This window comes from Rhagoletis zephyria, unplaced genomic scaffold (genome assembly GCF_001687245.7).
Source record: "Rhagoletis zephyria isolate East Lansing unplaced genomic scaffold, Rhagoletis_zephyria_1.1 Rzeph_scaffold_01230, whole genome shotgun sequence".
In the NCBI taxonomy this organism is placed as follows: Eukaryota; Metazoa; Arthropoda; class Insecta; order Diptera; family Tephritidae; genus Rhagoletis; species Rhagoletis zephyria.
The window spans coordinates 30290-55429 of record NW_016158314.1 but is presented as its reverse complement, the minus strand read 5'-3'; the positions used below and the strand labels follow the sequence as shown (position 1 = coordinate 55429).

The following is a 25140-nucleotide window of genomic DNA, read 5'->3' as shown; positions in this document are numbered from 1 at the left end:
AGTTGTGCACCGATTATCGGTTCATGCTTCTCGCACTTGTTTCTTTGTCAATTTATGTTTTAATTTGTGCTTCCTCATGGTTCTTTACTTCATCATTTACTAGTCGCTTCGTGCATATATTTGACATTCCGCTTTCATTTACATTTCTCAAAGTGAATTATACACACTCTGCTACCTTGCTCCAAAACCAAAAATTAAAGAAAATATACAAAATAAACTCGATTGTCCATTAACTCGTTTTCTTTCGGACATTCGTTTATTTGGGGGTTCGTTGGTCTGTCTGCGGCGGCTGATGGCCGACCGACAGCTTGTTCCTTGGCCATTGTCATATGGTTTGAGAATTTAAAGAAATGCATGAATCATCGACAATTGAGGCGCAGCTCAACGATTCTACTGTTTCCTTAACTTAATTCATTCAAAACTTTATTCTTGGTACATAAATTTTGTACTTGTGAGCAAAGTTCAGATATCTTGTTCGCTTTCGTAAAACGCAATTATGATATGCTTTATTTATACACATAGCCACACCACTAATAGAGTACATTTGTGTTTATGTGTCTACATAAATACACACACAATTAAATATGTATTGCAGTTGTAGCTGATAGTTTGCACGTTTTTCTGGTGTTTAACCTTCAAACAAAAGAAAAAATCAATTTCCAAAGAAATTTCACTTCAGCGTCGTTGACACCTTTCGAACTAGCGCATATGAAGTGCATCTACTGAGCTTTCTGCAGCTAGTGTTCGATTTTTGAACTGACATAGTATGTATGTACATATGTATTTACTGAAATTTAGTGCACAGTTGACGGCTAAAAAATTTAAGTTTCATCAAATGGTCAAGCAATTCTGGAGTCCAAAAGGGTGAAATTACTTTAGAAATATCACATTTTTTAAATTTGAAAATCTCAAAGCACAGCAGGCTCTTAAAAAGGCTGTTGCTATAGTTAAGAAGACAATAAAAAAATTTAAGTGCACTAGTTCCGTACCAATTAATTAATAAATTACTTGAGTGGCCAAAGATTTAAAAACAAAAAATAAAAAAAAAAATTTGGCTACGTTTTCCAATAAGGGCTTGGACAACTTTAATATTCTATTTTGAACGCACGATTAAAGCATTCAAAAGCGAGAAATAAAGCAACAGCCTACTAAATTTCTTAAAGGACACGAATTACTCAAAATACATTAATATTTCCAAAGTAATAATTTGTTGAAGTGGCAATGCTAGTGCTAATGTTAGTTTTAGGTTTAGTCACTTTTTTGTTTTATTTTATTCTTGTGCCTTATAATTGTTGTTGTACTATAAAATGACTATAGCATTTGTTTAATAAATGAAATTAAATGAAACATTTATGAAAAGCATAAACGTCAATGAACGTCATTTTTTTTGGGTATAATGGAATAAACTTAATTATTTACGAATAACGAAAACTCAAATTTATTTACTGGTCATTTGTCTTTCTAAAAAATTTTTCTCAACCCTGGTGCAAGTTGGAAGTGCCTCAAAATTCGCGCTGATTTTTGAGATTTTTTTCGTTGAAGAAGTGCATTTTTCCCTACAAAGCATACTTAAATTTTTTATATGGAAAAAAGGCCTAGCACCAAGTCACAAGTTAGTCACTATAATTTTCTAAAAATTATGAATAAAAGCTAGCTTGAAAACCTGTTGATACTTGATACTTTTTGCAAAAAAAGTTTAAAACTTTTAATTGTATAGTGTTTGTTGTAGAATTAACTACATTTTCATAAAAAAAATCATATTCCAGTGACTCCGGTTGAAGAAGTCTTATGAGGAGATAAGGTGATTTCCGAAATAGCGCCTATAACTTCTACCTTTGTGTAAATTATGGTTGTTTTCCACACAATTTTTTCATTAAAAACGGCCGCCCCTAGCCCAATAAAATTTTTCTTCTCGGTTGGTGTGTTTAGCATGAGCCACGTTCCTTCGTCATCCACAAATATTGTAAGTCCACCAAACATTTTTCCAAACAAACAATAAAAGTTCAGTATAATGACCGACCATCCAACTCGAAGTCGAAAGGCATATATGGACATATAAGCAAAAAAAAAAAACGAAAACAGTAAAAATCAACACCATAACCGAGTAATCACTTCTTTTGTTCGTGCAATCGGAATTTGTTCAGTAAAAACAAAGGGAAAGAGAGGAAACTGAATTTGAGCAACGTGTTTTTTTGGCTTGCAAGAATAATAGCAAAGCAGACAAGGCGATAGTGCTGCTGTGTAACTACGACATTATGAGAATGTCTAAATATGTATATTCGTATTTTTGTATTATGCATTCTCAATTTATGAATTTCTGCTCCACAGTCTAGAGGTGATAGTTAATACTGCAAATCCACACATATGTATGTGTATGTATGCTCTGAAATAAAATGACAACAGAAATGTCGTCGACGACGGAACTACGACGGTGGGTTTCTGAATTCCGATCTGGCGACAGCAAAGATGATGACGACAGCAAAAAAACAACAAAAAAATACATTGTGGGAATTTCGCATCGAAATGGTAATCGACAGCAACATACATACATATGTACATATGCACATGCATACATACCATAAATATTTATGAAGATAATGGCAAGGTAACGATAACACCAATAAAAACAACAGAACTAAAAACAACATTACATTGAGGTCGATGACTATGGTAAAGCTAGAGAGCGCTTCCCACAAACCATCGTTCTTAAAGTTCTGAACACATTGAAAACGACGAGCTACCGACCACAGCTTCCAATTTGTCATCTTTATTATCTAAGCGCTTTGTCGATGGCGACATGATTTCTTTGAACGCGGCAGCGACATCATGAATTTGTATGAGTTTGACATAAAAGAAGAGGAAGAACCTTATCTGTCGCCAGAAAAATAGAAATGGATCTAATCTGGCCACAACCACAGCCGTCGCGTAGCCCGGTCGTCGCCAAAATAATTATCTACATAAGAGTACGTGTTAAAATAATTTGACAGCTGTGGTTTGTAGCTCGTCGTTTTCATTGTGTTCGGGCTATAAGACAGACAAGCCTGTATTCACGATGTGGGTATTCTATTATTCTCGGTATGCATTACGGGAGTGATAAAGACATATTTCTGGCCAAAGACAACAGCAACAAAACCCCGCTTAATTTAGATTCATTTAAAAGTTTGCCACCTCTCTTCTCATTATCCTTTGTAAAGCTGGAAAACCATCGATGGCACTATCGATAGTAAAGATGTTTTCCAATTTCCCCCACTATGGATGTTTTTTCTGTCACTATCGATGCCTTTTTTCCCATGTACAGCATGAAATATTACACATTTTGTGGTTCTATTGATGCATCCAGCAAAGGTTTAATTTTAGTGAAATCTTTTATAGCAGTTAAGACAAAAAAATAATTGGTGAATATTTTATGGAACTGACAGTACCGCCAAATTAAATAATCCCCTGGCAACCAATTAATTTGTACTTTCTATGGTAATTATTCATTAAAATTTTTCCGCAGAAAGTTTGTCCAAATATTGATATTTTGGTCGTTTCAAGTAATGGTTTATACATTTCATAATGGTCAAACCAGGAATCATACGACTAATAAATGTATGAAAATTCACATTTAAAACTGGACAAGTTATATCTGCAAGGCCATCAAATATTTAGCCAAACTCACAGTTGTTCTGGTTAAGACCGCATAGGTATGTATTTACAGTGGTGGAAGAAATAATAGAAACTTTTTACTTTGACCAGTTGAATTATTTAGCAACTTAAGACTTGCACATTATTACCCTAGAATTTTATGGGCTATTAAACTGCATATTCAAAAAAAAATCTAAAAAATCTGAATAAAAAGTTGAAATCTAGCTGAAAATTTGCAGATTTTTCCTAATTTTTGCACAAAGTTTGAAATCTGGATTTATGTGGTGTTTGTTATATTATGAGCTAGACTTTTATGGAAAAATAATAAACCTTAAATAATATTATGTCAACAGCAACTCGCTGCAATAACAACAACCCGTTTTACATAATTGGACTTGTAAAAAATATGGGCTTCATTCATCAAGTCTTTATATGCATCAATTCACATATTTGCCCTATGTGCAAATATATTTACGGACACACATGTGCATACATATTTACTTTTGTCTGCATTATGCGCCCAATATTCGGCACACAAACTTATCCAAAGATGACTAACACGATGATGAAGACGTTGAAAGTATGCGAAGCAAAAATCGATTCATATACATACATATGTACATAAGGTCCATTCAATATCAAAAAATTGTTACGAATTGTTACTAGTACTTGCAAGTTGTTACTGGAAATGCATTCAATAACCCAAAATATTTGCAAGAGAGAGCGAATTCGCGAGCACAACAACCCGAGAGAGGTGCAAATTCTTGCAACTAAACATTTTACTAGTAGAAATTTGCAGGAGTCAAAAAGTAAGGTTATGCTTCAAATTCCAAAGTAAACAAACTGTTTAAGAGGATGATTTGATGAAACATAATTAGTAATATGAAAACATGGATGAAAAATTTAAATCTATTGTATATATTTTTATTTTTATGGCGATGGGAACTATTCCCAATTAAAAAGAAATTTGCGCGGCAAAACTTCACCGTCAGAGTGTCAAAATGGCTTAAGTTGCAAGTGTTTACTAGTTTTGCGTTCAATAACTTTTTCTGAAAATTTTCTCTTCCTATCTCTATTTTTCTTTTACGCTCTCGCTGCAAGTACTTACTGGAAAAGTTATTGAATGGACCTATACATAGTACATACATACTATATATCTATCGCAAAAAAAATTAAATAATTCGACCTGATCCCCGTTGTGCCAAGTCTAGTCGACGTCAAAAAACCGAATAACGCCGACTCCGAATGGCGATTGTATTTTTATCAGAAGCTGTTTTTCATTGCAGACAACACTCGGAGGTTTGCCATTGCCCCGAGGAGCGACCGCTATTAGATATTATTATTCCTTTTTGTAGTCGCTGAACATAAATCTGAAGGGCCCACTGATTACGAATACAAAGTCAGAATTTCCAAAATTCAAAATAACCGCCGATATGACGGTGAAATTTTGAACAAAATTTTTACTGATTTACTTATAAATTAGAAATGAGCCGTAAATTACTATAACGTGAACATGCTTTTAGGTATCTAGTTTTTTTCTACATTACCAAGGTTGAAAACTCAGTTTCTAGTTTTTTACTTATGTTTGAAGGCTCAAAGAATAAATTGTGGTTTCCCTGCAAACCAAAGTTCCCGAAATCTTAACGAAATCTTTAGGAGTATCTCATTCCTGTGACGATTTTTTTTTTACGAATCTTCAAGGAATATGGTATAAGTGATTGACACGAACTCGTAAAGAAATCATTTATATGAAAAATAAAGAAAATTCTGAAAAAAATCTGCTAGAAATTCATCACATAGCAGCATTATTTCCATTGCTTTCCCGATTTTCTTCCGAAATATCGTAAAAGAATTGAAGTGTGCACGGTTTATTTTATTTTAGAAAATTCGACAAAACATCGGATATGATCTTTGCGAATTCTTTGAAACTCCTCTACAATACTTTGAAAAAATGGTTTGCAGGGTTCTTAAAAATTAATCCATAAATCAAAGTATGCGTATGTTACCCGAACGAAAATTTTCATATATATATACATATATAAACATACATTGAGTATTCGATATATGTACATTAGACTGCATCACCAAAAAAAGTTGCGGGTTTTCCGCCGGGATTACAAAATTTATTAAATTTTAAGACGTTTACCAAAATATTTGGGAAAAATATTAAGATTTAAGTGAGCTGGACCGATTTGAAAATACCTAAAAAAATGGAGTGTTTTATGAATAAAAATAGTTTCGTAAAGAATTTTTTGAAAAAACTGAAAAAACAGATTAAGCTTAAAAAATCTGCATAAAAATATTTTAAAATCTTTTCAACGGAATCGTAAGAATGAGATTTTTGATGCTGTTTTTTTTTACTTTTTTCATAGATTGATTTACGAAAAACTTGAATAACTGGGTCAAAACTATTCTGATTTAGACTTATGGGATCTCGGTAGAATGGTATTTTCACACTGTTTTTATTTCTGTCCAAAAAAGTATCATTCGTGTCTAAATTTTTTTTTTCAAATACCAACACTTCTTAATTCAACTTTGAATGACGTTCGTTCGTCCTACCTTTCTCTTTCATCGTTTGAATAAGTTTATTAGCAAAGAAATAAAAATGGTGAGAAAATACCTTTCCACCGACACCTCTTAAGTTTAAATCAGAAGAGTTTAGGCTCAGTTATTCAAGTTTTTCTTATACAAATCTTTGAAAAAAGTTAAAAAACAGCATCAAAAATCTCATCTATACGGTTACGTTCAATTTTTTGTTTTTATTTTTTTTTAATATTTATATGCAAGTTTTTTAAGCTTAAACCGTTTTGTCATTTCAGGTGATTTTTTCAAAAAAAAATTTAAGAAACTATTTTTATTAAAAAAAACTCCATTTTTGGAGGTATTTTGAAATTGGTCCAGCTCACTTAAATCTTAATATTTTTTCGAAATATTTTCGTGGACTTCTTAAAATATAATAGAATTTATAATTCCAATGGAAAAATAGTACCGATTTTTCTTTGTATGGGGAGCGATGCAGTCTAATGTACATAAGTGTACACAATAAAAATATGAATTGGAAAATCTACCGCATATTATTCAAATCTGTTACATTTGTTTGGCGATGCTACACCATTAAAATAAAAGAGGTGTGCACACTACACTAGTTGTTTCCCTTTAACCTGCGCGAATAAAAAAATGTATAGCCCTTCTTTGAGTTGTGAAGTTCTTCCAGCAAGCGAGCAATAGTATGTATGTACATATGTCCATATGTGGTGTAAATTTTTTTCCTTTTGGCATCTTAAAGTAATCCCCTAGTGAACTCCTTCGAACTTTATAAGAAAAGTCTATGAATTTCTGCATGCAACAAGTCTTATGTATGATAAGGGGAATCGCTTAAATACATAGTTTTTTTAATAAATACGGTAAATTGTTCAGTTCAATTAAAGCAGATTTAGAAGTGGTGATAAATGTACGTATTCTTAATAAAAAACATTTCGTCACCATCAAGGCAAAACGCTCTATCTGGCCATTTGAAATTTACAGAAGCAAACAAAATATCAAATTTTCGCAGGATATTGCTACAGCGCTATTTTAAAAATGCTTTTAAATCTTTTTTTTTTCATTTATGAAATTTTGGTATGCGATTATATGAAAGTAGGGCTGTGCGATTAATTGATTACTCAAAATTTTAATTAATCATAAAGTAAATAACTCAATTATTCGATTAATTGGAAATTATGATTACTCAAAAGTTCAGTTACTCGAGTAATCAAGATTTTTGATTAACCAAAAACAAAAATATTTGAGTAAAATGCTTTATGATTAATCAACATCTCGAGTAAAATGAGTAATCAACATTTCAATTCTTTACATAAGTATAAAGTAGTTAATTTTCCTCGATACTTTGAAAACAACGTTTCTGTTTTCAAAAATTAAAACAAAAAATTTTTTTCATATACAGAATGTAAAAACGAAAATAAGCATTTTCCAAAGCAAACTCTATTAACGAGCAAAATATTTTTTTTTGAGTAATCATATTTCAAGTAACTCGATTAATCATCGTTTTGAGTAATCGAAATCTTGATTACTCGAGTAATTGATTAACCGAATAATTGATTAACCAACTTGCTCGAGTAATCGAATAATCGCACAGCCCTATATGAAAGACATTTTGCCCTGCTTATGACGATTCTTTCTTTATAAGTAATAGGATTGCAGTTTGAACTTACGGATTCTGAAACCGATTCCTCATCGGATTCGGAAAGATCTGGTGGTTGACGGGATATCTCCGTGTCTGTATCCGAGTTTTCGCTGGGTCGTTTCTGTCTAGTGCCAGACGAGGCCAACGATAGATTGGACGATGTTGACGATGAGGCGGATCGAGAATTGGCGGCTATAGCGGTGGGTATACCAACAGCAGCTGCAGCATCCGCAGAGGAAGCTTTCAGCTTTTGCTTAATTGCAGCAACTGCTCCAACGCGTGACGTTGCCCCGGTATTATTATTGCTGTTATTACCGCTGCTGCCGCCACCGCCATTTGTTTTTGCGGGAACTGTGGCATTCTGTGAGGAGCTCACTAATAGTGACAGCGGATTTGTTTTTATTTGGTAAATTTTTGCTTTTGCAGAAGCAGTTGCGGCCACGGCGACGGTAGAAGCATTGGTTGAAGATTTCTTGTTTGTTGATCCCAATGTTTTGCCGTTGCCACCGCCACTGGCTGGGTTTAAAGACGTTGTATTGGCAGGTGCGTTCGAAACTATTGCAGGAATAGGAGTAGATGTGACGGCGTTATTGTTGGATCCTTGATCGCCATCTGTACCAACTCCCGTACTCGTAACGGTTGATGCTGGAGTTGTCGTTGTACCACTAGCGCAATCTACCGCTGTTACCGCACTTACGTTATTGTTGGTACTGGAGGCGGCAACTTTGGACGCGGCGATTTTGGACATTTTACTGTTGGTGTTATTGGTGTTGTTGCTGCTATTGCCATTAGATGCAGCGGCTGCTGCGGGAACTGTGGAACCAGAAATATTAGTATGGTTGTTTTCAATTAATTTCTTTATAGTAATTTTACTGTTATTATTGTTGTTAGCCGTTTTTTTGAAGCTGGCTTCAATAGTTTTGCTTTCTCTGCCACTGTCAGTGCTGATGGTGTTGGTCGTCAAATCTTTATTGGTACCACCACCTTGCTTCGTTGCATTCCTCGGCAACTTTTTTACAGTGTATTTGTTGTTGATGGAGATGTTTGTAGATGCCCCAGATGTGCTAGCAGCCGCTGCTACTGCTGCCAACTTTAAACTACTGTTATTGCTTTTGATGCTAGCGTTGTTATTGTTGGCTGCTTTCTTTATTGATTGCAGATTCGCCGACTGCTTCAGTTTGGTTGCAGTAGACTTTTGTGCTTTAATTGTTGATGCCACTGTAACTGCTGTTGAGGGTTTTGTTTTAATAATATTGGATACTGACGTTGGCGCCGATGTAGTTGTGATTGTAACAGCAGAACAAACACTTAAGTCGTTACTTTTTTCATCATTATTCATTGTAATCCGTATTAATTTAGTTTTTTACTTCACTGCACTATGCGTATGAATGTGAATATTTATTGAAGTTTCACTTTGTCTTATTAAGATTTTAATCACTATTACTCAATATCTTAATTCGTTTCAGACCAGATTGTTCCACCTAGTAAAATTTGTTGAAGATTTTTCTATATCACACAAAAGGAATAAGCAATTACTTAAAGGCAAGCTATATATATATACAAACATATACTTATATTTTAAACAATGAAATACGTGAAATACGTACTTTTGCGTTTGATTCAACTATGTGTGGAGCAGTAAATGAAAAGGCAGAGCAGAGCAACTTTAGGTCGGCTTATTCCACTCGGTTTGTTTGTACCTCCTAGTGCTGGAAGACACATCGATGAAATATCGATACATCGATGTTTTTGAATTATTTCAAACATCGATGTTTTTTCGATGTTCGATGTTTTTCTCTATAACCATCACATAGGTAAGTGAAAAATTGGCACAACTTGAAATCTTTAAGTCGCAGGCTTCTTTGTAGGACTGTGTTTATGTAACAAAGTATCGGCACAGCAAATTTTTCACAATGTATGCAACAATCTTCTTTCTAATATTTTGCGCAAAACTCGCGAAAACTTAGCAAATTTTCATGAAGTTTCAACTTTGAATCAGATTTTTTTAGAATCGTTTGAGTATGCAGATTTGTAGCCCAATCAATTTTATTATAATAAAGTGCAAAATTTAAGTAGCTAGGAATTACCGCTGATTTTTGGCAATTTTTTTTCACGCAGTCTTCCATACAATTTGTTTTTTTTTTTTTATATGGAAAAAATGCAAAACACGTTCGACAAAAAAAATCTCAAAAATCAACGCGATTTTTGACTAGCTTCGAACTTGCATTTTTTACTAGAATTCAATGGGCTGCAAAACCGCATACTCAAATTTGATTAAAAAGTTTAAAATTTTGATGAAAATTTGTTGAATTTTTGCGAGTTTTGCACAAAGCTTAGGAATTATATTTTTATTTTTTTTTTTTGTGTTGAATGAACCATATTTTTATACAAAATTAGCAGAAAAATATTAGAATAAAAATTTATTACTCTCTTTCAAAACAAAGTCCGAATTGAACTCATTTATATTGTATGGTTATGAAATTAAAGAGACTGATGGTTTGCATAACTGCGTTAATGAATTCGGCCAACATTAAAAAAATTCGCAATTTAATTACATCGATGTTGCTCCCCCAAAAACATCGATGTGCGCAAACATCGGTGTTTTTCCAGCACTAGTACCTACCTCCTATTCTCTAAACGCGTTTCAAGTGCTACCAGCTGAAAAGTCAATCCACAAGAAACACAGGTACGCACACTATGGGAAAATACAACACTGCGTGGAAAAAAAATACAAGTAAAACAAACCTACATACATAGAAGATCATACGTGGCCTACGACCATATATAATTTGATCACATCTTGGTCAACATTCTGGAATTATTTTTTACAATCAACCTTGTGTAAATAATTTATAGTGCGTATCTATCATTTTGACCAGTCATTTGTTCTCAACCGTGAACAAGTGGCAACTCTCCTATTCTTGCCCAATTCGGCAATTTCTCGCATTCCTCTTGATCGACTATTCTTGCGTTTTACATTTTTCAAATTTTCCGTTTTCCACTATCCTCTAAATGGCGAATATTCGTTTTCGTTAAAAGAAATTCCTCGAAGAAAAAATGGCTTGCGTCGCCCCTACCATATTAGAGGGGCGTATAAAAAAGATGTGATCCTTTGTAATCTACAATGTACATATTTACGCTTTTGATTAAAGCTACACTTGTTTTTGAATTGTTAATTTCGTCGTCCCCAAGTTATGACTATGCTTTCAAGAAATTTATTTCCCCCCCCCCCCCGAGTTCTTACATTTGAGTAAGTTAGTCAAAAGGTACATATCGAATTAAAATTGCGTACCAAAATTTATTAATAATTAGAGACACAACCAACATTTGCATTTATAATTAGAAGATATACATTCATAGCGTGATTTATTACAAGTATGTAAACCTTAATTTCCTTCATTGGATAGAAGCAAACCACAAGTAACTTGAAATGTTTAACCCTTTACGTGCGCACAATGCACGTCAATTTTCATATTTCGATAAATTATTATCTAACAAACTTGAAAGCATTTTAGATCTTTAATACTTCCATTTACATTTTACACACTACCGAATAATGATCAACCAGCCGAACGGACGAGCCATAGGCACCTACCGCACGAACAAATCACACTTTTCGAGACTTCTCGGAAGCAAAACACAAAGCACAAGGCGAATGAAAATGGTCACAAAGTGGAAAACGAACAGTCAGCGGAGCCGTACTCACATCGACTCACTCATGGCTCCACACACAAACACACGCACACGTATTTCACATAAGCCAAGTGTGTAAGCAATGAAAAAATTTTCCCGTGAAAGGCAAACTTTTCAAACGCATTTTTTCAACTCAATATTTTGTTTACCGCACAAAAATTATGATCAAATAACACTGTTGCACTTCAATTATAGTTTTTCAATAGTTTTATAATTTACCGTTGCGATTTTCTAGCAATTTTTTGCAATTTTCTGCTGCAGCAATATCGTTTTCGGTATCGTTCCGTCACGAACGAACGACAGGCACGAGGAGCCACTCGCTCGTTTAACAAAAAAGAAGAACTAGCGAGTGAAAATACTGCCACCCTTTTTATTTCTACGTACAGTGGGCAACCGAAGAACGTAAATCTATAATAGCTGTTAAGCAGGGATCACACGATTTTTACATTGGCACATTTGGCAGCCACAGAGTGGTGTTGTCTAAAAACTTTTGCCGAGAATGAGTTTAGCTCAATAACAACTTTCCAAATAACACCTCTCTGTAACTGTGAAAATGTACAAATATGTACAAAGCGTGTGATACATGCTTTATAGTACTGTGGCGAACACAGCGGCAACGCAAAGCGAACAACAAGAAAATGGCAGAATGTTCGACGAAAGACGTAGAATATTCGACAGCAAGAAACGACAAGTGGAAGAATACTGCGAACAGCGAGAGAATGATAGAATGTGCGATACAGGTCAGAACTAGGAATGTTCGATATCGTACCGATTATTCTGAATATCGATATTTCATGGCACGATAAGCGATTTTTTGAATCGATATTCCAAGGTCGATTTATCGAAGACATCGATACTTTACCCGCAATATCGATATTTAAGTTGAAATTTATTTTTAATCTACCAAAAATTGTATGGGAAAATACTAAAGTAGGTTTAATCAACTGCTTGCATAATTTATTTAGATCTCAAGTTTGACAAACCGCTTGAGTCGACCGGCATGCCGCCTTAATCCTCAGTAAATATACCAGATGGAAATAACACAATCGGTGAGTTGACAGGCAGGTATAATATTCTATTCAATTGGGACTAGGATTTTCAACATCGATTTTTCCGATATCGATATTGTTCAGCCCGATATATCGCCATATCGATTTTAGATGCAATGAATTAAATGGATTCATGATATCGATACTTTCTTAAATATCGAACATTCCTAGTCAGAATGTGAGTTGAAATGAGTACGAAGCAGCGCGGGTAAAATACAAAATGAGTTGTCAAATTAAAAAAATTTAACACTTTCGAACTTATATTTTCGAAGAGCGTTCATGCTATCGCATTTACCGAATACACATTTACGCGATTTCAAAGTTGTTTACTTTTGACAAACTGCCGTGTGCCAGTCGCTTATTCAGTTCCGTACTTACAGAGATCAATTCGCATAGAGAAGAAAGCATGCTAAAAAACATACTCAAAAATTAAAAAAAAAAAATTAAACAGGAAATTTAATACAAAAACTTGAACTGTTTTAACCATAACCGAAAATGTTTTTGGGTAATAAAACAACTTGTCGGTGATATCAATAAAAATTGGATTAGCGGGACTTTTTATCAAAGTAATGTAAAATAATAAATGAAATCTCCATCGATCACTGAAACGCAGCTAGCAACGTATACGCGAAAAAGCAGTGCTGCCACTTGCTCTCATTAAACCATGTTCGAATTGTGGCATGTTGGAATTGCAAGAATGATAGAATACAAAATTGAGCCGTCCTGGCCGTTGACATTTGTGTACCACAAGTAAACAAAGAATAAGCGAAAAGAAGAACGAGTAGAAACTGCCAAAACAGTTCAATTTACAGCGAAAAACGTGTTTTAAATTTGCTAAATGCGAAAATATTGCATTTTTCACCTAATCTTTTAGAGAATAGGTAACGTTTTAGTGCACTCCGTTGATTTGCAACTGAGGCTGCTTCAGCAATCGTTTTAGTTCACTCCATTGCTTTGCAATTAAACTGCGGCAGCATCTCAGCGGGATTGATTAGTTAACTTGCTAATGGAGGCTGCTTGGAGCAGAAGCAAAATCATTCTGAGGAAATGCTGTTAATATAATAATAGAGAGACAATTCGGGAACGACTTTGCTGTGCCCTATGTATACAAAATGCAGCGATTGGTCCCAGCGGTACACTTGCATCTACGCTTCTTGCATCTTCATGGCTGTCGCAATTTAACACACAGCACTCCATTGTATTAGTTTTTACGCAGTCTTCAACTCAAAAATCACTCACAAGTTGCAAATTAACACAATTTAAACAGATTTTTCACTTATAATTAAAATTTCTCTTTCGCTGATTTGTAAACAAAGGTTTATTTACAAGTTACCACAATTGTCAAAATCGGCAAAACCAAAGTGTAGCGGTATCACTAACGGCGCCACCTTTGATCGCTGCACCGTGCAGTCAGAACAGCGGTTCAATTTACACAGGCGAACGAGAGCACAAAGCGTGTTGCCCGAGCACGAGCAACTTGGTGCCCCTCTCCTTTCCTCGTCACGCTCTCTCCTACAAACGTCGAGTTGCGGCAACAAAAATCGCCGTGTGTAAATGAAACGAGCAACACCAAAAGGGAATGTGAAAAATCGCGTCGACAAAAGTTTCCGTGTATAAACGCAGGGGCACCGAGTTGCTCGTGCTCGGGCAACACGCTTTGTGCTCTCGTTCGTCTGTGTAAATGAGAATGTGTGTGTGAGCCTGGGCTCGAATCGTCACATACGATATCGTACTACTCGTCACGTAAAAACACATTTTTCGGATTATGACATACGTTAACGTACTCTTTGTCCCATTCAGCTTATACTGCCTGACGTATCACGTAATTTTCTTTCGTATGGTTTTCGATCCGTGAACGGATATTACGATTCGAGCCCTGAGCTCGAATTTTTAAATTATATTGTTGGCAAACGTCAGACTGCCTCTCAATGATTTTACCTTGTAATGTTTTTATCATGAACTTTATATTAAACTTTGTACAAAAATTATTAAAATTCAACAAACTTTTGACGAAATTTCAAACTTCAACTCATTCAAAAATTTTGGAAAAGTTTTAGGTATGCAGTTTTATAGGTCATTAGATTTGAATAGAATAAAGTTTCAAGTGGCTAAGCAATCGCGTTGATTTTTAATAATTTGTTAACGCTGTTGTGAATTTTATTCCATATAAAGCAGCTAGAATTGTGAATTTTATTCCATATAAAGCAGCTAGAAATTTGTTGAATTTTTGTAAAGTTTGTCAATGCTTGAAATAGGGATTTAGCATATGGTGGTTGTTACATAAAGAATCAAAATAACACTAACTCAATTAGTTGACCACAAGTGTATGTCCATACATACATACATATGTACATATACCCATATTCGAAAACTCCACGTGTATATGTCGCATATTTTCTCGTCTATGCTAAAATAAAATATAAAAGATCTTTGTATAACAAACCNATCCAATCTTCCCCATATTTTATAATAAAAAGGTGAGCACAAACTAGGATGAAATCGAAATAGGATGAAATTTAATGTTTCCGCCCACAAGAGTAGAAGGCGTGGCAATCATTCCATCTTTACCAAATTTCATAATTCCCTCCATATAGTCGAAACACTGTGCAACGGCATGCATTTCTATTCTATTTATAGGAAGGGTTAAGGAGTGGTAAATAAATACATGGAAATACATCCATATGTAAGTATATTTCTAATTGAATTACAGTTAGTTTGAATTGAAAAGTATTAAATTTTCGTTTTAATGTGACTACAACCTAACAACTTTTGAAACATCGGAAACCATCGATATATCGATGTTTTTCTGGCGATGTATTTTAGCATCGATATTAATTTTTCCGATGCATTGAAACATCGATGTATCGATGTTACTCCCCAAAATTTGCATCCCTAGTCACAATCCAAACGAACTAACACAGCCTTTTTGAGTACTCCTCGGGGGTAAAATCTGATCAGGGTTGAAAATGAGAAGGAGCATGCATTTTGTTGATTCAGAGTTGTATACAAAATTACCGTGGTATGAAAGGGAGCAACAACCGTACTATAGCAGAGTGGCGCAAGTCATGAATGTGTAATAGTGCCCGAAACTAATTGCAAAAGTGTAAAAACATTGCAAATTATTGTCTATTATTTAGATACTAGTACAGATAGTTCATAGTTCATAGTTCAGTGTATAATAATTAATATTACACCGTACATGATAATGAATGGTTAAATGCTGAAAACGCAAATAGTACCCTGAAATGCCAGCTTAATAGGGTCGAGCCCCCGAATCGAATGAAATTTAGGGGGGGCTGGCATTTCCGGGTATTTGAAAGTTAGGAGGGGGCGCTCGAGCACCCCCCTGCCCCTACCTGGCTACGCCCATGAATATCAGCATACATTAAAGATGAATAATATACTTCACCTACATTTTGATCGTAAACAACACATAATTATGTATATTTTATCCTCGAAACGAACTTTTTCTAATCATGACTCGAAATTCCCCACAGTAAGTGTTGCCATGCGAGAAAAACGAAAGCGCTGCACACAACCCAAAAGCACTCCTCGGGGACCAAATGGTGACAAACTGCGAAAAGGTTTATTACTGTATATACTGTGTATGTGAGGTAGCATAAATTATTTTCTAGAGAGTAAAAACACTAATATTTCAAAATGGTCCTCTTTTTTTATAAAGCAATCGCATTTCTGGCTAGTATATTTAAGGACGAATGGATAAGGATTGAGCTAAGAGCTTGTGTGAGCAAATCCAATTTTTGGCACGAACGACGATATGTATGTATAAATACTATATCGTCGATGGTTTTTCAAAACCGCCTATCTTACGGCACTCAAATTTGACTGGAGAGCGAATAAACGGTTTATTCTTTGAAGGCATTGCCTTGATAGGCGGTATTTTCTCTAGCTATTATGTTACAAGTCTGTTTTTTTAATAACGATTTAATGATTTGTATGCATAAATCTCGATGCCTGGAGTTCAGCGCTACAAAGTCTCATTTTTGCCACAACGGCGATTTAGGCGGTTTTGCAACTGGTCGATGGGCGGTTTTGCAAAAACATCGTAAGCGTAAAGATAATCTCTTATTTTTACTTTTTGTAAAAATGACTGCGACTGCAATATGAATGAATTTCAATTCCATAGTTTTTAGTTAGTTCAGCTGGTAATTAGCTTTTAAAACTGATATAAAATAAATATATTTCTTTGCTTAAAAACACAAATTTATTTTTATTTCTAGTATTCGCATTGAAGCAAGACTACAAAACTATTTGTTAGGATATTTTAATTAAATTTTCCGGGATTGGATGCTTTACTATATACCCTTGTGGTCAGCTGATTAGATTCAGTGACATTTTGACCAGTTTTGGTTTTTTTCTTTTGTTTATTTAATGTTTATTGTTTTTTTTTTAAGTGTAGCATATTACAGAACCAGAATCACACAAACCCACATTTCTAACTTCGAGCGTGTGTGAATCGGTAACAAGGTTTTTGACAACTATGAGGTGAATAAAATTTCAGTAGCTCATGAGGCTAGTGAAATTTTTGACAAACGCATAGAAAATTTTGACAATCGCAAAGATTGTTGATGTGTGTAATTTTTCGTAAATCAAATGCTTAAATTGATGAAACGAAATCACCTCGTTGTAGGCATCATATCAAGGAAATAGGATTAGAAGACTCCAAATGTCGCCCCGCCAGAAGAAGTTAAATATTGCGCCTAAATATATGCACCATTTAGGTAAAAGCGTAGGTACGCTACAGCGGAANCGGAAGTGGACGACACGCCATTTCTTTAAATGAAATTAACTGCTGCTATATGTATGTATGTACATATGTATGTTTATACAAAACGTAAGCAAACAACATTTTGCTTGCATAGTCTTCTGTTCTCTTTCATTGCAAGTTGAATTATTTTAATATCTATTGCAAAATACTATACTACGCTTTTATAAATGAACTAAAAATTAGAAAATAAAATGTAAAAAAAATATTTTTTAAAAACAAGCTTTTATTTACAAAAGCTTTTTTAGCAAGAAAATTGTGTCAAAACTGCACTAAAATGAATAAAATAAAATAAAATAAAATAAAATAAAATAATAAATAATACCTAAGCAGTGTTGCCGTTGTAGCCCTTTGGTGGCTAGATTTAGCTACCACATACGTTTTATGGCCACATAAATTAAAAATTGACCGTAGCAATTTTTTAATCCTTTGGAGAATTTACTTATACTTGACATGAAAAAGTTGTATATGCTTAATTTGATCTCATTTTCATTTATGTAAGAGATGAATTTTTAAACTAAGAAAGACTGATATACATACATATGTGTATTGTATGTTCCTTATGGGCTGTTTTTGCTTATGCGTAAAAGCACATTTAGCGCATTTAGCTCTAAATGCTACTCTAAATGTACATTTATCCATACAAAATTCGTCACCTAAATGCAACTAAATGCAGCTCCATTTTTGCATTAAGAATCTAAATGCTAAAAGCAACCCTGTGATCTTCCAAAATTTCCACGATTCGAACATGGTTTAATGAGAAAAACTGGCAACATTGCTTTTTCGAGTATACAGTCGCTAGCTGCGTTTCAGTGATCGCCGATCGAGATCTCATTTACTATTTTAAATTATTTGGATAAAGAAAAGTTACGCAAATTCAACATCGATATGATGCTGATAGAAATCTGGATTAGTTTGTGATCAACTCTGTTTGTTTTGTTTCCTAATTAAGTGTGGAAATTATAATTGACAGCGCCGACAAATGAATATATACACAAACAAATGTTCGGTTATGGTTAAAACAATTCAAGTTTTTGTATTGAATTTTCGGTTTAGAATTAATTTTTTCCTTTTCAGTAGGGGTTTTTGCACATTATCTTTTCCGTGAGAATTTATCGTAATAGATACGGATCTGAATAAGCGACTGGAACAGGGCTGTTTGTCAAAAGCATACGATTTCGAACTCGCGTAAATGTACATTTGCTAAATGCGGTAGCATGAACGCTCTTCGAAAACATATGTTCGAAAGTGCTAAATGTTGCATTTTAAATGCAGCAAAAACGCTGCATAACCTTTTTATACATATATACTGTAAAAGTGTTAAGGCTGTTAGCTTACGGCCCTTAATTGGTTAAATGACCCATCAAGCCAATTGACTGTGTATGTTCTTGTGGTGTGATTGTACCAACTGCTGGTGTCGTGAGTGGTGAAACTAGCTCAATTTTCTAAGTAAAACGTATTTTGGCGGAAAATCTTGCACTATATAAGTCAAAGCCGTGGTTGTGGAAGATTAAGTTCACGATATTGCAGTTTTGAATTAAGAAAAAAAAACAATGTTTAAGAAAATGGTAGACAAATTATGAAATTTCGGCTCTAATCATTTCGATCTTTCCTCAAGCTCATTTTTAAAGAAATAAATATTGAACCAGCATGCTGGTAAGTTATAAGCTGGAGCCAGCAAGCCGGTGTGGTATGTTTCCCCTTTTACACAAAAAAGTTTTTGGTTGGATAAAATATTTGCTTTTTTCCAGAGTTCATTGTTTTTCTATACCATTACTTCTTGAAGATGTTTGCGTGTATACTTATATATGTATATGTAAGTAAAACACTTTAGCTATAATGTTTAGCCACAACGACTTTTTTAGCTCTTTTTTAAAGGAATTTGGCTACCACTAAAAATGATTCGCGGCAACACTGTACTAAGTTCGATTCCAGCGGAGCGGAATGCGGGAACGTAATCGAAATGCAGAATAGGCTGATTAATAAGTACCGCGGCCAAACTCGAATGCCTGGATTATAATGTAAGTAACGGAACGGAGTGAACTGTAACTTAAATATCTATTGTATGGGCAATAAATTCAAGCGATTATAATGCACTTGAACGCAATGTAAAACATTACGTTACGTGCATTATAACCAAAAATTTATCCAGTAAAACTTGCAAGTTCAGCTGTCATTTTTGCTCTCTCAATTTGCCCTCTTTTGCTAGTTTCTTGCGTACGAAAACGAAATCCAGTTAAAACCAGTAAAATTAGTACTGGATTTACTGGATAGTGCGTACGCGAACAGGGCTATGAATTCGCCATCAACTCCACTTTGTATAAATTCGCCTTGGTTGAAACGGTTCAGAAAAGAATGAAGAAGAGCAGTTTTAGCAAATTTTGTGTGTAAACTAGTTATAAATGTGCGAGGAATTAAATTGTGAACTGTCAACTCACGAAAAAAATGAAAAGAGAAACGTCAAAGAAATCTGTTGTATTTAAAGATTGAAAAAAAATCGAAAGGAATAATTTTCATCAGCTTTGAAATGGGTAAAAAACTGCATTTTTTTTGTGAGAATTGTTAAACCGCTTTTCTACTTACCTTAGACGACCGACTACAGCAACTATTTCATTTGCGAACTTTGCAAGACGAAGCTATTGCCTATCGTAATAACATGAGCCTTTACCGGACACTAATGAAGCAAACATGCAAAGCAGAACTGGAAAATCTTGTAGGCATTTTTTTCGCTATATACATTTGAATTTAATCAAATTGGCTTTCAGGTAAATGTAGATATTAAAATCGCGGACACTCAGTTGCGAATTCCTGATCCTAAACTAATACCACCACTTCCCACCAATGACAAGTTCTCATCAAAGGTATTTAGTAATCGTAAAAAATGTATGTATGTAATTTCACCCAATTGGTTATTTCAAAACCTTTACAGGTAGACGAAGTCTTGGAAGAACTGGAAATGACCTCGATAGGAATGAAGCTGTTATAAGTAGTTGTAGTCAATGCTCTAAAGCGTGCTCGCTTTACGACGTGCTTTATTAAGGCATTTATTAACCATATGTAAACAATCGAAGGTTGGACGCAAAGTCTGAAATGTAAGTACAACGTTAATAAAAATTCTTACAATTACTTGCGAGACTTTTAAAAATGCAAATATAAATATACATATCTAAATTTTAATTTGTTTTCAATTATACTCGTAAACCACTTACATTGAAAATTGCAATTATCGGCCTTTTTTGGTAAAGATCTCCTTTTGTACGAATGATCAGTACGTAATGTACGTCCAGCTGAAAATTCGATTTATGTTATTACTGTTTATGAAATTAAAGTACATATCCCTACATCCTCAATAGCTTCATTTATTACTACATCATAAACGTTGTTGGCGGGAATAAACAAATTCGAAGTACGTGACAAGAATCGAACTGTATGGCACTGAAGAGCAAGATCCGAGCAAAAGAGAACTTTTTCTAAAAAATGCAAGGCATTATAATTTGAATATTTTAATAATTTTGCCTTTAAATACTACCACTTTGTATTAATGAGAATAATTTAACGATGCGGTAAAGAAACCAGAAAAATAAACTAAGGTCACACAATATGTGTCCTTTAAATAGCCAGCTCTTTGATGTCAAAATGCTATACATTATGTATATTGTTATAATCGTACATATATGTTTCATTTTTTGCCATCTCTGAATTCCATAACGCAAATTTGTGACCTCTATTTCAACAGAATCTTTGCTATACTCGCGCAACGTAAGCTGAAGATCCGGTAGCTTATCGCCGGCGTACATTTGGCGGATGCTGTGATATTTGTATATCTGCGTGCTAGTATCTGAATGCGATGACATTGTATTTTGTAATATCACCAGGTGGCTTTAATATAATTTATACCTGGAAAATGTGTCAGGGAATCAGTAACAATTTTCTAGTTAATTCGCCCACTTACCACTACTGCTGTCAAAATTTAGTTGACGTTTATCTTATTCCTTTCCATTCATTTACAAAATCGGAAGTCGAGCAGTGTCGGTGTTTTACGTATCCCATAATTTATAAAATTCTTTGTAGTTGCATAACCAAAATATTCAACGTAATTATGCACATATGAACAAATTGGTGCCTAGTTTGGATAGCGGACATTTATTTTGTGGAATTTATGGAGATTTTAAACAAAATTTGTAAGTACCTATACCAAAGGTAGATGGGCTTTTTCTCGTTTTATTGTATGTGTGGTTCATCGTTTTTGCCATGTATACTCGTTTATTGTGCTTCCTCATAACACCAAGATTCGTAAATATTGACATTTGACAGCGAAGATTCGATGAAAGGTAAAAGAAATAAGTCGCTAACCGATTTGTGCCAGTGCATTTTGGTGCCAAACCGATTCGCTTGTGCATTTCGAAGAACGTAAACACAGAATGTGCATACATTTAAGTTCTCTGAAATTGCACCCAAACACCCAGCTATAATTTGCTGGAAAATCATCTATTCAACGCCAAATTTACTTCACAGGTGACATTTTAATAAATGCTAAGGTTTACTTTTGGTTGTGAAGTAATTCGATTTTTGGAAAAGGCCTTGCATACCCGCGCGCCATCTTGTGTCCAGAATTTTGTGATGATTTCTTGTATCGTATATTCTATCGTATGTTCTTTGTTTTGAAGACAGATGCCGGATGCCGGGCTTTCAACCGTTCTCTGATTCAAATATAGCCATTCACAACATATGTTGCGCAATGTTAATTTTCAAAGGGAAGTTTCATTTGCTACAGAAATAGCGAATTAATATATGTTTTTGGTTTTTCCTTCGAAAGTCGCGCTTAGTCGTGTTCCGGATTTCTCAATATACTAATGCAACTCTGGGTGGTACGCCGCCATTTTCGAATGACGAATGATTGAACACACACATTCGTCAGATCGGAACAATCGGAATCGAAGGAAGTCAAATTTTAGCGACCGATGAAGACGACGACGGCTCGAGTGTAAAAGCTGCGAAATTTTGTGTGATTTTGTAGATTGTGGAGCTGGAAAAATAAAGAAAAACTCGCAAAAGATTTTACCAATTAAAAACGCGTGTGATTCAATGAGAAATATGCGTAGACGCAAACTAAAGTGATGAACGAAGGAAAGCGAATATAATTGGAGTCAGGCGAGCATTAATTACGAATAGAAAAATATATATATAAACTGAATTGAATCAGAAAGGAATGAAAAAGTGAAATAGTGTGGCCAGCGCGAAAAACGTGAAGCTATAGCTACTTCATATATAGCAAAGAACATAAAGACGTAGCCGTGGAATTTTTTGGATTTGTCCAATTTCATCATTGCGGTTGCTGCGAGTACGAATATAAATTAAAGTTCCTTATTTTATGTGTTAAGCGGTATATTTATATAATTTTGCAGTGAAATTCAATGCCTTGGAGTGTATATATACACAAATATGTATGTATATATTCCTGCAATTGGATGTTGTAGTTAGTGTAATTATGTTAAGATGAAGTCACGGTATGAGGTGCGAAGTGTTTGATATGCTGAAGCAGTACCGCCCGCTACTTCGGCATTATGAGCCGCAAAACGCCACACCACATTGCGCCCGCCTCAAACCATGTATTTTTGTTTTGAGGTGTTTCCTCGTATGGTTTCGTGTGTGTACAACACGGAAGCGCGTCGCAACTGCACCCGCAGTGACGCGTCTACGCTGTCCTCTAACAACCGAAAACTCTCCGTCCTTTTCACAACTTGTTCGACGCACCTTATTCATTAATAAATTCAATAGTTTAAGAGCAATCAAAAATGTTTTACATTTTGTTTTGATCCACTTAAGTTCAACACTTTAGCATTTTTTTCGTATAAGGAATGTGCGTACGAATGTTTATGCTCGTGTTTAGATACACATAGCATGTATGTATGTACAATTGTTTCTTGTGATTTCTTTTATTAAAATAAAATTTTTCACCTTTTTCACCACAAAGTCTCTTTTGCGTTGATGTAGTAGACATGGTGAATTTACGTTGCCGCTTGTTTTCTCAAGTGGTGAGTTGATGCATATAGCGTGTGTGTATCCAATATTTTGTTAATTACTCTCACTCGGTATTCGAGTATTGTTTTTTTTTTTTAATTGGTGTTCACTTTTTTCGGATTCATTGTTATTGAATGTTTACGTTAAAGATACAGAAAAGTGGGGGAGTATGTGCATTGTCAGTGAACCAATAGTTTAAAAAATGCGAATTTTTTTTATTAATATAAGTCAGAAAATTGCAATTTGCGCAAATTGGTCGATACCATTTTCTATTATTTCTATTGTTTCAACATTTTCGAACAAATTAAATGGCGGTTTTACTAAATTTTTTGCTAATTTAATGTACATACATATTTATATGTACTATATAGATGTGTATGTTTGTTTATGTCATATATATTTACTATCAAATCATAAGTCAAGTATGTATCTAGTTACCTACATAAAAATACGCAGTATTACCCCATACTCTTTCTATAACTTGCTTACGACCAATTCCACTAACATGGAAACTGCATAGTGCAAGTAGCAAACGAGTTAAGTTTTGTTGACACTCGACTCTTCAGCTCGTCCGCGGATTCCTAATGCTTGCCGCACTCCACGTCTCGTAACGTAGATCATTACGCATAAGCTTAGTTCAAACCAAGAAGCACCCATGAAAAAGCTTGTGTTTTTACACTTTTGCACACTTTTATTTGCCTCGCATCCACCCAATCAGACTCACAGTTAGCCAACATGAGCAATGTCGTGTTATAGCTTCCTCTCTGTACAACGAATTCCAACGATTCGGACCATCACGACGTGGCCGAAGATGTCATGCCGTGCAGTTTCTTATTTTGCTGTTTTCTTTTGGAGTTCATCGTGAAATGCGCGTTTTTACAATTTTGTGTATCTATTTTAGTTTGGCCTGTTATTGGATGTTGCAACTGGCAGCACTTGGATATAATCGTTTGAAAAGTCCCTCCGCCTTTTTTTTCAAGACTTTAGATTTATGCAGCCCTAACGTTTTGCCACATTTAATTGCCGTTGTTGTTGTTATCTTGTTGAGTGTTGCTTGTTGAATTAGTGTTTATTCTGGCATTTTAGGCCGCCTACAAGCGTTTGCCACTGATGCTACCGTGTTTGCTACGTCATCTGCTTGATACTTTTTATATAATCTTATATAGTACACACAAACTACTAAAAACTGTTAAAAAAGATATGCGTATTTTCAGTAAATGACCGATGTATGCATAAGTATGTATGTACATTAGGGAGGTCCAATACTGCATGAGAAAAAGTAAAGGAAATTATAACGTACATAAGCGGAAGAAGTGGGAGGAGCACCTGAAGACTTGTAATTTCACCTCTGGTGTGAGCAAGCTTTGGTCAACCGTGAGGTCATTGTCTAATACGACGAAGCACGACGACAGAGTCGAAATTTCCTTCGGCGACCATGCCACGTCGGACCCGGAGCGATGCGCGAGCTATTTTAGCCGGCAGTTCATACTGCATCCTCCGGTGGACAAAGCCAAGCGTCGAGTGACCAGAAGGCTGCACAAACTGCCAACAACTTGTGCCCCCCTTGCTTTCACTTGCGGTGAAGTTCAGGTGGCCATCGGGAAGGCGAAAGCCTCCAAAGCCATGGGTCCCGACGGAATATGCATGCTGATGCTGAAAAATTTGGGTCATGCGGGGGTAGCGTACCTAACGGAGGTCCTCAACCTGTCAATGGCCACTCTCATCATCCAAGACATCTGGAAGTTGAGGAGAGTGGTCCCACTGCTCAAACCGGGGAAACC

The 25140-nt window shown here is 35.0% G+C and overlaps 4 protein-coding genes across 16 annotated transcripts in view; 2 read left to right on the top strand and 2 right to left on the bottom strand.

Moving 5' to 3' along the window:
• Positions 1-11833, bottom strand: part of mask (multiple ankyrin repeats single KH domain) — a 41653-nt gene extending 29820 nt beyond the window's left edge. The window contains exons 1-3 of one of the 9 annotated variants that reach the window (XM_017616581.1): positions 11723-11831; positions 8684-9316; positions 7839-8623 (exon numbers count right to left, since the gene is read on the bottom strand). In XM_017616581.1, coding sequence (XP_017472070.1) covers positions 7839-8623; positions 8684-9149 — 1251 coding nt within the window. In that variant the 5' untranslated portion in view covers positions 9150-9316; positions 11723-11831. The other 8 variants (XM_017616574.1, XM_017616573.1, XM_017616580.1 and 5 more) reach the window with 8 other exon arrangements.
• A 7882-nt stretch (positions 11834-19715) lies between these two features.
• Positions 19716-20502, top strand: Kmn2 (kinetochore Mis12-Ndc80 network component 2). The gene is made up of 4 exons (XM_017616572.1): positions 19716-19869; positions 19927-20051; positions 20104-20199; positions 20268-20502. The coding sequence occupies exons 1-4, from the start codon at positions 19866-19868 to the stop codon at positions 20322-20324; spliced, it is 282 nt and encodes a 93-aa protein (XP_017472061.1). The 5' UTR covers positions 19716-19865; the 3' UTR covers positions 20325-20502.
• On the bottom strand, positions 20329-21451 carry PIG-H (Phosphatidylinositol glycan anchor biosynthesis class H). 3 transcript variants are annotated; one of them, XM_017616569.1, is made up of 5 exons: positions 21291-21451; positions 20868-21235; positions 20681-20808; positions 20548-20625; positions 20329-20423 (listed from the first exon to the last, which is right to left on the bottom strand). In XM_017616569.1, the coding sequence occupies exons 2-5, from the start codon at positions 21190-21192 to the stop codon at positions 20343-20345; spliced, it is 612 nt and encodes a 203-aa protein (XP_017472058.1). In that variant the 5' UTR covers positions 21193-21235; positions 21291-21451; the 3' UTR covers positions 20329-20342. The 3 variants fall into 3 exon arrangements, with proteins under 3 accessions (XP_017472058.1, XP_017472059.1, XP_017472060.1); XM_017616570.1 differs by having other exon boundaries at positions 21294-21377; XM_017616571.1 differs by having other exon boundaries at positions 20868-21176; positions 21236-21298.
• LOC108363268 (serine/threonine-protein phosphatase 4 regulatory subunit 3-like) overlaps positions 21432-25140 on the top strand; it is a 30290-nt gene continuing 26581 nt past the window's right edge. The window contains exon 1 of one of the 3 annotated variants that reach the window (XM_017616567.1): positions 21432-21519. The gene's annotated coding sequence lies outside the window, so the exon portion shown is untranslated. Of the gene's footprint in view, positions 21520-22229; positions 22680-25140 lie in introns of those variants that run through there. The other 2 variants (XM_017616566.1, XM_017616568.1) reach the window with 2 other exon arrangements.

Coding starts and splice junctions, on each gene's coding strand:
- PIG-H (XM_017616569.1), bottom strand. CDS start 21,192: ATGTCATCGCATTCAGATACTAGCACGCAGATATACAAATATCACAGC. Junction 20,626..20,680: donor TAAATGAAGCTATTGAGGAT/GTAGGGATATGT, acceptor TCGAATTTTCAG/CTGGACGTACATTACGTACT. Junction 20,424..20,547: donor CGATAATTGCAATTTTCAAT/GTAAGTGGTTTA, acceptor CTTACATTTCAG/ACTTTGCGTCCAACCTTCGA.
- Kmn2 (XM_017616572.1), top strand. Junction 20,052..20,103: donor AAGCAGAACTGGAAAATCTT/GTAGGCATTTTT, acceptor ATTGGCTTTCAG/GTAAATGTAGATATTAAAAT. Junction 20,200..20,267: donor ATGACAAGTTCTCATCAAAG/GTATTTAGTAAT, acceptor AAACCTTTACAG/GTAGACGAAGTCTTGGAAGA.